The sequence below is a fragment of the Fukomys damarensis genome, unplaced genomic scaffold (assembly GCF_012274545.1).
Source record: "Fukomys damarensis isolate Sample0158 unplaced genomic scaffold, DMR_v1.0_HiC HiC_scaffold_5, whole genome shotgun sequence".
In the NCBI taxonomy this organism is placed as follows: Eukaryota; Metazoa; Chordata; class Mammalia; order Rodentia; family Bathyergidae; genus Fukomys; species Fukomys damarensis.
In genome coordinates this window covers 66,491,217-66,502,355 of record NW_022900917.1, presented here as the reverse complement: position 1 = coordinate 66,502,355, position 11,139 = coordinate 66,491,217, and the positions used below count along the sequence as shown (strand labels likewise).

General features: G+C 53.0%; 1 protein-coding gene across 2 annotated transcripts; it reads right to left on the bottom strand.

Moving 5' to 3' along the window:
* Positions 1–155: 155 nt before the first annotated feature.
* On the bottom strand, positions 156–10,908 carry Parp10 (poly(ADP-ribose) polymerase family member 10). 2 transcript variants are annotated; one of them, XM_019208407.1, is made up of 12 exons: positions 8,689–8,800; positions 6,423–6,484; positions 6,087–6,265; positions 5,755–6,009; positions 5,446–5,682; positions 4,594–5,369; positions 4,264–4,485; positions 4,057–4,153; positions 3,213–3,857; positions 2,984–3,117; positions 783–957; positions 156–703 (listed from the first exon to the last, which is right to left on the bottom strand). In XM_019208407.1, exons 3-12 carry the CDS (start codon positions 6,256–6,258, stop codon positions 357–359), a joined length of 3,060 nt encoding a protein of 1,019 aa, XP_019063952.1. In that variant the 5' UTR covers positions 6,259–6,265; positions 6,423–6,484; positions 8,689–8,800; the 3' UTR covers positions 156–356. The 2 variants fall into 2 exon arrangements, with proteins under 2 accessions (XP_019063952.1, XP_010628864.1); XM_010630562.3 differs by lacking the exons at positions 156–703; positions 783–957 and adding exons at positions 2,297–2,402; positions 10,893–10,908.
* Between the last annotated feature and the right edge of the window lie 231 nt (positions 10,909–11,139).

The following is an 11,139-nucleotide window of genomic DNA, read 5'->3' as shown; positions in this document are numbered from 1 at the left end:
GCCCCGGTGCGCCGAGCCCCGCCCCACACCCGCAGCCTTGGTCAGCTGCTTGCCACCGCCCCCGCCCTGTGAACAGCAGACCCGGACCCTAGTTGCTACGAGGCCCCCATTCCCCAGAGGTCGGATTCCGAGTACCCAGGGGCCCTTCCGCCAGTGAACACACAGGTTTTATTCAAAGACTGAGCCGCGCTCGGGCGAGGTAGGGCCAAGACGGGCGTGCCCGGCCAGCGCGCCCTCCCGCTGGGCTCTGCTGACCCCTGGTGGTGGGTCCGGCGCTCTGGGTCCACTTGGCTCCTGCTACCTAACGCCGAGGGTGCTGTGGAGAACGGGAATCTGAGGAGCAGGCCATCCTCCAGTCAGGTGGCTGCCGGAGAGGGGCCTAAAAGTCCAAGAGAGGTCTCCCGGGAACCGTGGGGCAAGCGCCTGCAAGTAATGAGGTGGGTGGGCAGAGCCTGGGTGTCGTGGAAAATGACAAAGATACTGGGCTGGTGGAGGCAGTTCACAGCGCTGTCGTAGCGCAGGAGGGTGTGACCGGCCCGCAGAGGGGGCGCTCGCAGACCCCGGCGTCCTTGCCCGTAGTCGCCTGTCAGCACTCGTGCCACGAATATGGCCTTGTGGCCATTGTCATTGGGGGGCGAATATCGGTCGTGCACAGACAGAGAGGCACGCTTGGCAAAGTACACGCCCTTCCCGTAGAGTGTGCCTGCGGGGTGGGACAGGCAAACAGAAGTCAGAATATTTGGATGGTCTGGGCCCCCGCCACTGCTCTACCCAGGCCTCACCGTTTCGGCCACAGAAGCTGCGGTTGAAGCCGTGCTCACAGATCTCAGGCACTGCGGATGCCGACGTGCCGTGGTACAGGACCTGCTCTGCAGGGTGCTGTGTGCAGCGCGGCACCAGACGATCCCGGTGCAGCTGGTACTGTTGCTCCATCAGCGGGTTCGACACTCGCTGTACCTGCCAGGTGAGTGGCAGTCAGGGCTGGGCTATTGGAAGTTCCTCCTTACACCGTGGACAGACTCCTGACAGCTGAGCTCGGCCATCAGGAGCCTTCTGGTGGAGGAAATTAGGATCTGGGAGAGACCTTGTAGCCCCCAACATGACAACTTCATGGGGCAAGTAACAGTGAAAGGCTTCCAGGGATGCCTGACCCCTCGAGGAAGGACTGCAATTGGGTAAACTCCATGTGTGCATCAGAAAGCAGAACCTACAGCTAAGCCTCTTCAGTGAAAAGCCCAGCAGGATGCCTACACTGCCCTCAGAATTTCAAGCCCAACACCAAGAGATGCCCACCGACCTCTCAGTCGTGGGAGTCCCAGGTTGAAGATAAGGCCTCAAGTGGCCAACCCAACAGTCAGTCCTCGGGGAACAAACTCAGAAACCCAAACGGATAGAATTTTGGTTAGTTTTGTTTTTGAGACAGGGTCTCTCTATGTAGTTCAGATGATCCTTAAACTCACCGTGTAGCCCAGGCTGGCCTCAAACTCATATCAATCATGCCTCAGCCTCCCAAGTGCTGGGATTACAGGCCATGCATCACCCCACCTGGCCTCCTTCCTTCCTTCCTTTCTTTATTGCCAAACAGTTTTTAAAAGGATTCTAATTCATCTCTTCAGAATGATGCCAAAGGATACCACATCCATAAAAAAGACTAACTGCTGTGAAAGAGTCTAAAGAAATAAGCGTTCTCCCATTAAGAATGGGATTGCTGGGCTGAAGGTTCAGTTTACCTGGGTTGGACCTCCAGCCCAACTGGAGGAGAAGGAGAGGAGGAAAAGAAAGAAGAGGAAAGGAAGAAAAGAAGAAAGAGGAAAAGACTGCTGAGAAAAATCCTGTGGGTGAGCCAGATAATGATGGTTAAAGACTCAGCCAGTGGGTGGAGATAGAGATAAGGAAATGATGCAGAGAGTAGAGCTACTGTAAAGGAGGTAGGGAATGATAAGCGAACAGGTGGGAGAGGCAGGTGAAGGAAGTAAATCTGCCTCACAGGACTTTCCCCAGAAGACAAGAAGCAGTGATGGATGGGATCTGGACACACAGTGGAGGACCATTTCTCTGAGTTGAAGGCAACATTTCCAGATGTGAAGGAGCCAAGAAGAAGAATGATGGGAAAGTCATACCTCTGGAGCCTGACGGGAAACCCTCAACCTTTGAAGTGAAGAAAGCTTTACAAGCATATGCCAAGGCCAATATAAAAGAGGAAAGAAATTTCATATTGGGTTTCTCACCACCAAGACAAGATGTTAAGAAACTATGGAGAGATTTTTTTGTTTTTTAACTTTTCACATGCCTCTCATATGCCTGGTCTCCTGAGCCCTTCCTTCTCAGCTCTTCTGTCTTAACTTTCTGGGTAAGCTGGGTCTTCTGGCTTCACTCTGGCTTCCCCACCAATTATTCCTAGCCTTTTTGGGAAACATGTCTGTGTTCAGAGTTAATAGATTTAGCAAGTAAGAATACAAGAAAATACAGAAAGAGGGACTAGGGATGTATCTCCATGGTAAAGCACTCGCACAACAGGTTTGATCTACACACATGCACACAGCACACACATACACGCATGAGGAGGCAGTGAGCCCTGGCGCTTTACCTGCCAAAGTGACCTCTATGGGAGGCAGAAGAGCCCCCGCAACAGTAAAGGGGGGGAATCATTTGTGGGAATAAAGTAATCCTCACAATGGCCACAAGGTGGCATCACCACCCCATGATCCAATTAAGGCTTTAGGCAGGGAGAAGGCCACACACCATTCAGAGGAAGCCTCACCCAGGCCTGTCAGATCCCAGGCCTCCCTAACCTCCCTGTTCTTTGGTCGTCTCTATCACTTAGTGAGTACCCTCTGATCAGGAATGAGGCTGGAGAGCCCTAGTGCTCTCTCATTACCAGGTCAGCTTCTAGCCTGAGTACTTTAGGCCAGCTGACCCTGATGCAGGCGAGTGTGACAGCACACAGGGAACCATGAGGCCATTGAGCAGGATGTAGACTCACCTGGATAATGCAGATTTTGCTGTGGGCAGCATCCAGGGAGTCGTAGAAGGCCTGTACCACCTCCTGGAACTCCGTGGTACTCTCTGCCAGTTTCTCTAGTCTGCCCAAGGGCTCTTTCAGCCTCCACTCTGGCACTAATATATGAAGAGAGAGATGGCAGGGCCATGGATGAGGCACTAGCCCGATAGCCCCAACCCACCCCACTCCCCAGCCCAAGGTACACACTCACAGTTGGTGTCTGAACCCCCAAAGGGGGAGGCCAGACTCGAATCCCAAGGGCCAGGAAGAAGTGCAGCTAAGTGGCGGGCTGCACGAGCAGGCTGGGCCCCAAAGCCTCGGAGGAGGATGCTGTCACCACGTGGGACGACACTCACACCATGGTACCGTTCCATAGGAGCACACAGTTCTGCGGGCAGCACCTGGCCCTGGAGTCTCACTGTCTCCTCCTGGAGGTGTTCCTCCAAGGCAGCTGTTAGTGCCCGGTCCAACTCCTCCACATCCTGCTCAAAGGGCACGTGTACCACCAGTCGGGCCCCACTACCAGTACTGCCACCCAGAGGCTCTTCTGCCTCCAACAGGGAGAGGGCCAGGGCTAGCCTTAGTGTGGCAGCTTCCTTCTGCTCAGCCAGCTGGTCCTGAGACTCCAGAGAGTGGTAGAGGGCCAGCTGCAGTGCAGCCTCCTCCTTCAGCTGCTCAGGCTCAGGTGTCCCAATGTTAGGTTCCACAGGCTCCTTCCCAGCTCCAGATATGGGTGCTTCCTCCTCCTGCCCTGCATCCTCTGGCTGTTCTTCTGGCTTTTTCTCCTGAAGCTCCAGGGGCTGCCAGTTTTCTGAATCTAGCCTCTCCAGGGTGGCAAGCATCTCTCGTACTTCCTCTAGGTGTAGGGAAAGACCACTGAGTCATGGAGCAAGCCCAGCCAGGGTGGCCCTGAAGGATAGAATGAGCTAGAGTATATGAAAGATGGAATAAGTTTAGAGGTAAAGAGTGTGGGGCCTAAGAAGAGTGCAGAATGGGGCAGAGGGTGAGGTCAAGAAAGGACCCCAGGACATTCTGGGGTCTTGAGGGAGCCCTACCCATGTTCATATTCTCCTGGTCACTGCCTGTAGTCTCTGGGGACCACAGAGTATGACTGTGTGCTGGGAGGACCTGAAGGACCTCAGTGGGATCCACCTGTGGGGAGAGGGTGTCAAGGTCATCAGCCTCTGGATGAAGGTTGAGGCACCTGGGACTGGCAGGCTGAGGTACACAAAAGGGAGGGGTGAGCAGAATTCCACCTCTACCTCTTCAGGGTTTGTGTCCACGGTGGCACTGGCCAGATGCTCTGTCCCGAAGATACACTGGAACTGAGCCTCTAGGCCCTGAAGAAGGCGCTGTCCCTCCATCCCCAGCAGAAATCTGGCGCTGCCTGGGTGCCTCAGGCTCAATGTGTGGCAGCTAATGCTGCCCAGCAGACTCTGTAGCAATTCCTGGGCTGCTTGGCATGGGGCCTGGACTCCACAGAGCTACAGAACCATGCCAGAGGAAGAGTTTACAGGTTTAGAACACAGGAAAAGTATGAGGCTCCAGAGGGAGAAGGGCCCAGAAGTAAGGGTTTCCCAGGAGTCACTCACCCGAAAGCCTGTCACATCTATTCCTTCAAGTGGGAAGAGAGTAACATCTCCCAGGCTGGCAAGAAGGTCCTCATGATAAAGCTGCAGGAAGCGCATCGCCCCTGGCTCCATTGACAACACCATATCCACCAGGTCCTCCTGTCCCAGCAGCTCCACATGCCCTGGGCTCTCTAACCCAATCTTCTCTGAAGACTCCATGGTGATCTCTGATGGCCCCACCAGCCCCTCCTGCCCCAGTGAGCTCATGGCAACTCCCACAAGGCCCTCCTGCTCTACCAGATTCAAAGGCCCTGGGTTCTCCTGCCCCAGCAACCTCATAGAGATCTCCATTGGGCCAGCCAGTCCTGCACATTCCTTAAGCTCTGAGCTCTTGAGCCCAGCCTGCTTTGGAGACCCTACAGTTCCCAGGCTCATGGACCTCTCCTGCTCCAGCAGCCCCACAGGCCCCTGGTTCACTAGCCCCACTTGCTCCAGGGACCTTACAGCTCCCAAGTTAGCTAGCATGACCTGTCCTGGAGGTCCCTCATGACTTTTTCCCAAAGAGGCTCTCAACTGCCCTGGTGCGTCCCCAGAGTCCTCTGCACCCTTCAGGGCCCCTGCCAGCCTTTCAGTCTCTGGGAGAGCATGGTCCATGGCTCCAGGCCCCACTGTGGATGGGTGGTCCCCTCCAGCAGTGCCCTCAGCGAGATCCTCAGGCTCCAAGACCTCATAGTGGGGGACAAGGCTCAGCTTTGAGCCCTGCAGCCAGTGGTTCCGCTGCAACACCTGTTCAGCCGCTTGGAGGAAGAAAGAACATCCATCAGGTTTCTGTGGGAGAGAGAAGGTCCCACTGGGTCTGTCCAACTAACTCACTCTGCCACTGCTGGAAGGAGATGACAGTGCCCAGCTGCCTAGGCAGGCTGCGCAAGCCCTCCAGGGGCCCCCCACCACTGTGTCGCTCGTTTTCCAGGTACAGCTCCAGCAGCAGCAGGTCCACAGGTGGGGTGCCTGCTACCACACGCACCGCTCGAGTCTGGGGCACTCGGGCCAGGGACACAGCAGCTCCATCTAGGTCCAGATTCTGGGCCTGCTCCTCCAAGATCCGGAATTCTGTAGGAAATGTGCAAGTATGCTTTGGGCATCTTCCCTAATCAGCACCTCAGCTCCAGTCCCACCTCTTACCCATTTCAGGAAGGGGCATAGGCAGCTGGACCAGGGCACGATCAGGCCTGGGGCTAGCCAGGGCACGGCAAGGCTGCACTGGGTATCCTATGGCACACAACAGGGCCTGAACATGCTGTTCCAAGCGCTGGGGTGTGGTTCCAGGTGGCAATCCTTGGAGGAGCAGACGTGTAGAGGCACATGGTGGGGCTGGCCTCAGGCACAGCCAGGCACCTTGCAGTTCATGCTTTGCCTGTGCCAATACTCTCTGAGCATCTGTGAGCAGGGGCAGCGCATCAGAGCTGTGGTGACATCAAGGTACCCAGGCTGCCCCTTTCAGCCAACACTCTCACCTTCAGGTTCTCGAAAGGTGAGGATGCCCCCACAGCCAAGTCTCTGCCAGCTCAACACAGGTCCCCCTCCAGACCGTCGGCGGTTCTCAAAGTAGAGCATGAGCAGCTCATCTGGCACATGGGGGGTCAGCCCGTTGACCTCCAGTGCCACCCCCGCCACCTCCTCTGCCATCACAACCCTGAAATGGAACATTAGGGTAGAGGCCAGCTCCTTCCCTTCTAGGTCCTACTGGGTCTGTCCAGCTGACTGGATTACCCCTCCTACTCCCTCCCAGGGCCCCTTGCATATATCCCATGTGCTGCCCCATTGTAGGCAACCCCATGTCCCACACTTACACTCCCCCTGCCACTCAGGCCTTCAGGACGGATAGAAGCCAGCCTGCACTTCAGCCTGGGATCTGACAGGAAAACAAAAGTGAAACTGACACTGCCGGAAGAAGGAGGGAGGGCTCAGGCCTGAGGCCAGGGCCTGGGTTTAGTGGCCCAGGTGTTTCCTCTTCTGAAGCCTACCAGGAGGTGATAGCCAGGCAGAGCCCTCAGTACCCTCCCACCAGCCCAGCCACTGGACCCCTCGCACCTACTCCAGCCCCTGCCTTGGCAGAGTGGACAGGAGTGTCCTCTGACTGTCCTCTACTTTTTGAGCCTTTCCCTATGATCTCGAAATGGCCAAATCACCTTCCCCACTAAATGTTCCAAGAGAGCTGAGTGATTGCCCCTCATGTAGGGTCTCCAGGCTTTTGTCATTATGACCAGCCCTGGATCTCCAGGCCTGCACTGGCTGAGGCTGACCTATAGCTACTTTCCCCAAAATGGTCCTTATAATCACCAAAGGAAGCCAGATGTGGTGGCACTTGCCTGTAATCCCAGCACTCAGGAGGCCAAGGCAGGAGGATCATCACGAGTTCAAGGTCAGCATGGGCTACATAGTGAGTTCCAGGCTGGTCTGAACTACATGGTGAGAACTTGTCTCAAAAAAAAAATTTTTTTTTTAAATCATGAGGACCAGGCCTCATGCATAAGTGCTGAGGGTGGGCAGCTCCACCCTTGACCCCAAAGACTCTCATCTCAGCAGAGATCAGATTAGGGTTAGAGGTTGGCCTCTCATTCTCTTACTTCTCTCTATCCCACATCCATCTGGCCCTTCCCATTATCCTTGCCCTCGTCATGCCCAGGCGCAGAAGATCAGGCACAGCTGGCATGCCTTCTTCCAATAATCCTCACCACAGAAGGAGAGATGGAGAAATAGTAAGGGCCAGGGCACTACCAGGCTTACACCCAGGCTTATGCCTATAGAATTCACATTCCTACCCACTCCCAATGCCCCCAGCCTCTGAACCCTTTTGCTTCCAGCCTTTCCAAGATTGTGCCTAGACACTGGTAGCTGAGGAATTAGCTCATTGGTGCCACCACCTACCTCACAAGCATAAGGTCCTGAGTTTGATCCCCGGTACCAAAAAAAAAAAGTACAAGATTGTGCCCAATGCTGCTCTCCACCCTCATTCCCCAGTCACCCCAGCCCACCTGTTGTTTCTTCTCACAGGGCCCAGACCCTTGTCCAGCCCACACCCTCAGCCCTGCACACCTGGCACCTCCAATGCAGAAGACAAACTCCTGGGCCCTTCACCTATTACTCCTGTTACTCCATAAAACCATGATTCGTATTTTCATCTGAGTCAGACAGGGATTTAAAAGCTGTTCTTGCTAGGGCTGGGGATTTAGCTCAGTGGTTCTGCCACCTGCCTTGCAAGCTCAAGGTCCTGAGTTCAATCCCTGGTAACAACAACAACAACAACAAAAAAAGCTGTTCTTGCTAAAAACTGTAACTCCTCACTTGGGCCTAGGCAGATGCCCAATAGGTAACTAAAAGTAGAATAAAGCTTGACTGTCATTTTATAACTATGGGTCATACTCTTCTCAGCTCCCTGAATATAGGCATGTTAGCCATTTAGAGAATGTGTCTAAAACTTGGCAAAACAAGGTGCTTTGTTTTTATTTTTGCTTGAAGCACTGAGGATTGAACCTAGGACTTTCACATTGAGCTGGTTTCCCAGCTTTTTGTTTTGTTTTGTTTCATTTTGTTTGTTTGTTTGTTTTTTTGAGATAGGGTCTCACCATGTAGTTGAGACTGGCCTGGAACTCACTATGTACCCCAGGCTGGTCTCAAACTGACAGCGATCCTCCTGCCTCAGCCTCCCGAGTACTTGGATTACAGGCATGCACCACCATGTCCAGCTCCCCAGCTTTTTAAATTTTTATTCTTGAGTCAGGATCTCACTAGGTTGCTCAGGCAGGACTCAAACTTGTGATTCTCTTGATTCAGCCTCCCAAAGTGAAAACAAGGCTTTTCAGCACTACATTTACCTAGCCTATCTCATGTTCTTCAAGATTAAGAACACTTAGCCGGGTGTGGTGGTGCACACCTGTAATCCCAGCACTCAGGAGGCTGAGGCAGAAGGATCATTGTGAGTTCAAGACAAGCCTGAGCTACATAGTGAGTTCCAGGGCAGTCTCAACTACATAGTGAGACCCTGTCTCAAAAATAACACCACCAAAAAAAAGAACACTTATACCCAGAAGTCTCCTTTACCCTGAACCTAGTTACCTTGGATTCCAGCAGAGCCTCACTTGACTGGGACTTCCCCAAATCATGAATATTTCTTTCATGGGAACCAAATTGCCCCTCAAGTCATGAGGATTCCTCTGGAGCTACTGAACTAGAAATAAGATAATGAACAATTAATCATCAGCCCACCACATGCACCTCAAAATTGGCACCTTATTTTCTTCAGGGTACACCCTTTCCAGCTACTGTTAGAGTCCTTTCTGTATTTTCTCTTGTTTTCAAACTAAAACTTTTGCCTGTACATTCATAATCTTGCTTTAGTTTTAGTTTCTCTTATCACTAAAACAAGTACTGACACTATCCAGTACTATCTTCACTGTGCCACCCTGGTCTGAGCATCTGGTATTTCTTGCTAGATGGCTACCTTATCTTCTTAATCTCCCATGCCACTCCCTTCCATCCCCATGGTGGATTCTCCACCAAGCAGGCAGGGTGAGCCTTGTTACCAACTGGAACCAATGGGTGCTATAGCTCTCAGGGTTGATAACAGTAAAAACTAAATTCTTCTGGGGCCTGACTGGCTCCACCTGACTGGCCCCAGTACCTTCTCTGCCTCCGTGCACACAACCTTGTCACACTCCCATCTCCATGGCAGCTGCACTGCCTGACCACAGCCCTAGCAGGCCTGGGTGCCATCAAGCCTTGACAGCAAACATACAGCAACTCCTCAGCTCTAGGAAGCTGGATATCTGCACAGCCCTTCCCAAGAAATTGACCACATTCACATCTACACTGCCATGTTCAGAGATTTGTGACCCCATTCTCTCCACCCCTAAATACCTCGAGGCAGCAATTTCTTCCCAGCAAGCACCTCTCCTTTAAAGACTTTATTCTCTCCTTGCTAGTTTCTGACTCCCCTTTTGGACTCAGCCTGCTCACACTGAGTGAAATAAACAGCTCATTGCTCACACAAAGCCTGCCAGGGTGGTCTCTCACCTCTCTGCATCTCTAACACAACCCTGATGCTCAGCAGGCACTAGCCTTCTCAGCTTCTCATTCTTTATCCACAGCTGTAAGTTCAGGGAATGCATGACCTAGCCTTCCCCACAGAGCCATTTGGCTTTCCTTTGTCCATTATCCCCTTTCCTGGCCCTTAGTGGAAGATGTAAGGAGGCTAAAGACCCTGAAGGACCTCTGACTTGCCCAGCCCCCCAACCTTTTTGTCCAGACAGGGTCTCATTATGTAGTTTAGACTGGTTGAACTTGCTATGTAGCCCAGGCTGGCCTCGAACTCATGACAATCCTCCTGCCTCAGCCTCCTGGGTTTCTGGGATTATAGGCATGCTCTACCATACCCAGCCCACCCGGTTCCTTCTGAAGCCCTATACTCATCTTTGCATTTCTCATTTTATTTTTAAGATCCCTCAAATTGTATGAGCTTCTGGTTCTGCAAAACCTAAATTCGTCTAGTGTACTCTCTAGCTTCTCTTCCTAGATCTATCTCTTCACGTCCTAACAGGCTGTACATTGCCATGCCAATTCCAATCACATACTCTGCCACTGTGAACCAGTTGTTAAACTAGTGGTTGTTTGAAATCAACCATAGTGAGAATATTTACACCACTAGCATGTGCAGAAGCTACAAATTGGGGTTTCCCTTTAATAGGTCCAGTGGTTAAACATTGAACTAGCACATCAAAGGCACAGGAGAGGGCCTTTTCCCAACCACTGCCTGGCCTTGGGGAGTTCAGTTGCCCAAGAGCAAAGGAGTACTAGATTAGTTGGTACTACTGGTTCTACTCAGCCCCAGGTGAGGTGGTGCTACTGCAGAGAGGACTGGGCTCACCCAGGGGACGCCCTGCTGGTGGCAGTCATAATCTCCTCAGGAGAACCTCCAGAAGCCAAGACAGGGAGTTAACCCAGCCTCAGGCCACTAACAATGTTTGAAGACACAAAGACTTGAGAGCAAGAGGTCTAGAATGGTCTCTACGACTGGCCGAATGGGCAATTAAAAGGGTAGGTATTGAGGTTTGGGATGGACCTGGATTAAAAGAGAAAGTGAACACTGTGTTTTAAAGCCAAGAAAAGTGTTTTTGGAGTTTCAGCAAATCCTGCCCATAGGAACCAACTTCCTAAATCCTTGAACAGCAAGAGAACCAGAATAAATCCCTTCCTCCAGGTGTCTTCAGCAATCAAGGTCCTATCCCATCCCTCCAGACAGCTGTAGTGAATGGGCCTCGGACCCGGGACGCGGAAAACAGCCCACAGGACCGCAACGCGGAGTAGAACCTAGCCAGTTTTGATTTCTGCGCTGAAACCCCGCCCCGCCCATCATAAGCCCCGCCCCTGCAACGTCACAAGACCGGGCTCCACCCCGTCACAAGGACCGGCTGCGTCTCCTCAGCCGCAGGCGCAGGCCCAGCGGAGCGCGGCCTCTGAGCTGTGCTGGTGCCAACGCACCGACCATCACCGAGCCCCTGCGCAGCGGAC

What these genes read in the sequence shown, in the direction of transcription:
- Parp10 (XM_019208407.1), bottom strand. Translation starts at nt 6,258, where the DNA reads ATGGCAGAGGAGGTGGCGGGGGTGGCACTGGAGGTCAACGGGCTGACC. An exon ending in TGGACACAAACCCTGAAGAG is followed by an intron (nt 4,154 to 4,263) that starts GTAGAGGTGGAA and finishes CTCTCCCCACAG; the next exon opens with GTGGATCCCACTGAGGTCCT. An exon ending in GCAAAATCTGCATTATCCAG is followed by an intron (nt 958 to 2,983) that starts GTGAGTCTACAT and finishes CTCACCTGGCAG; the next exon opens with GTACAGCGAGTGTCGAACCC.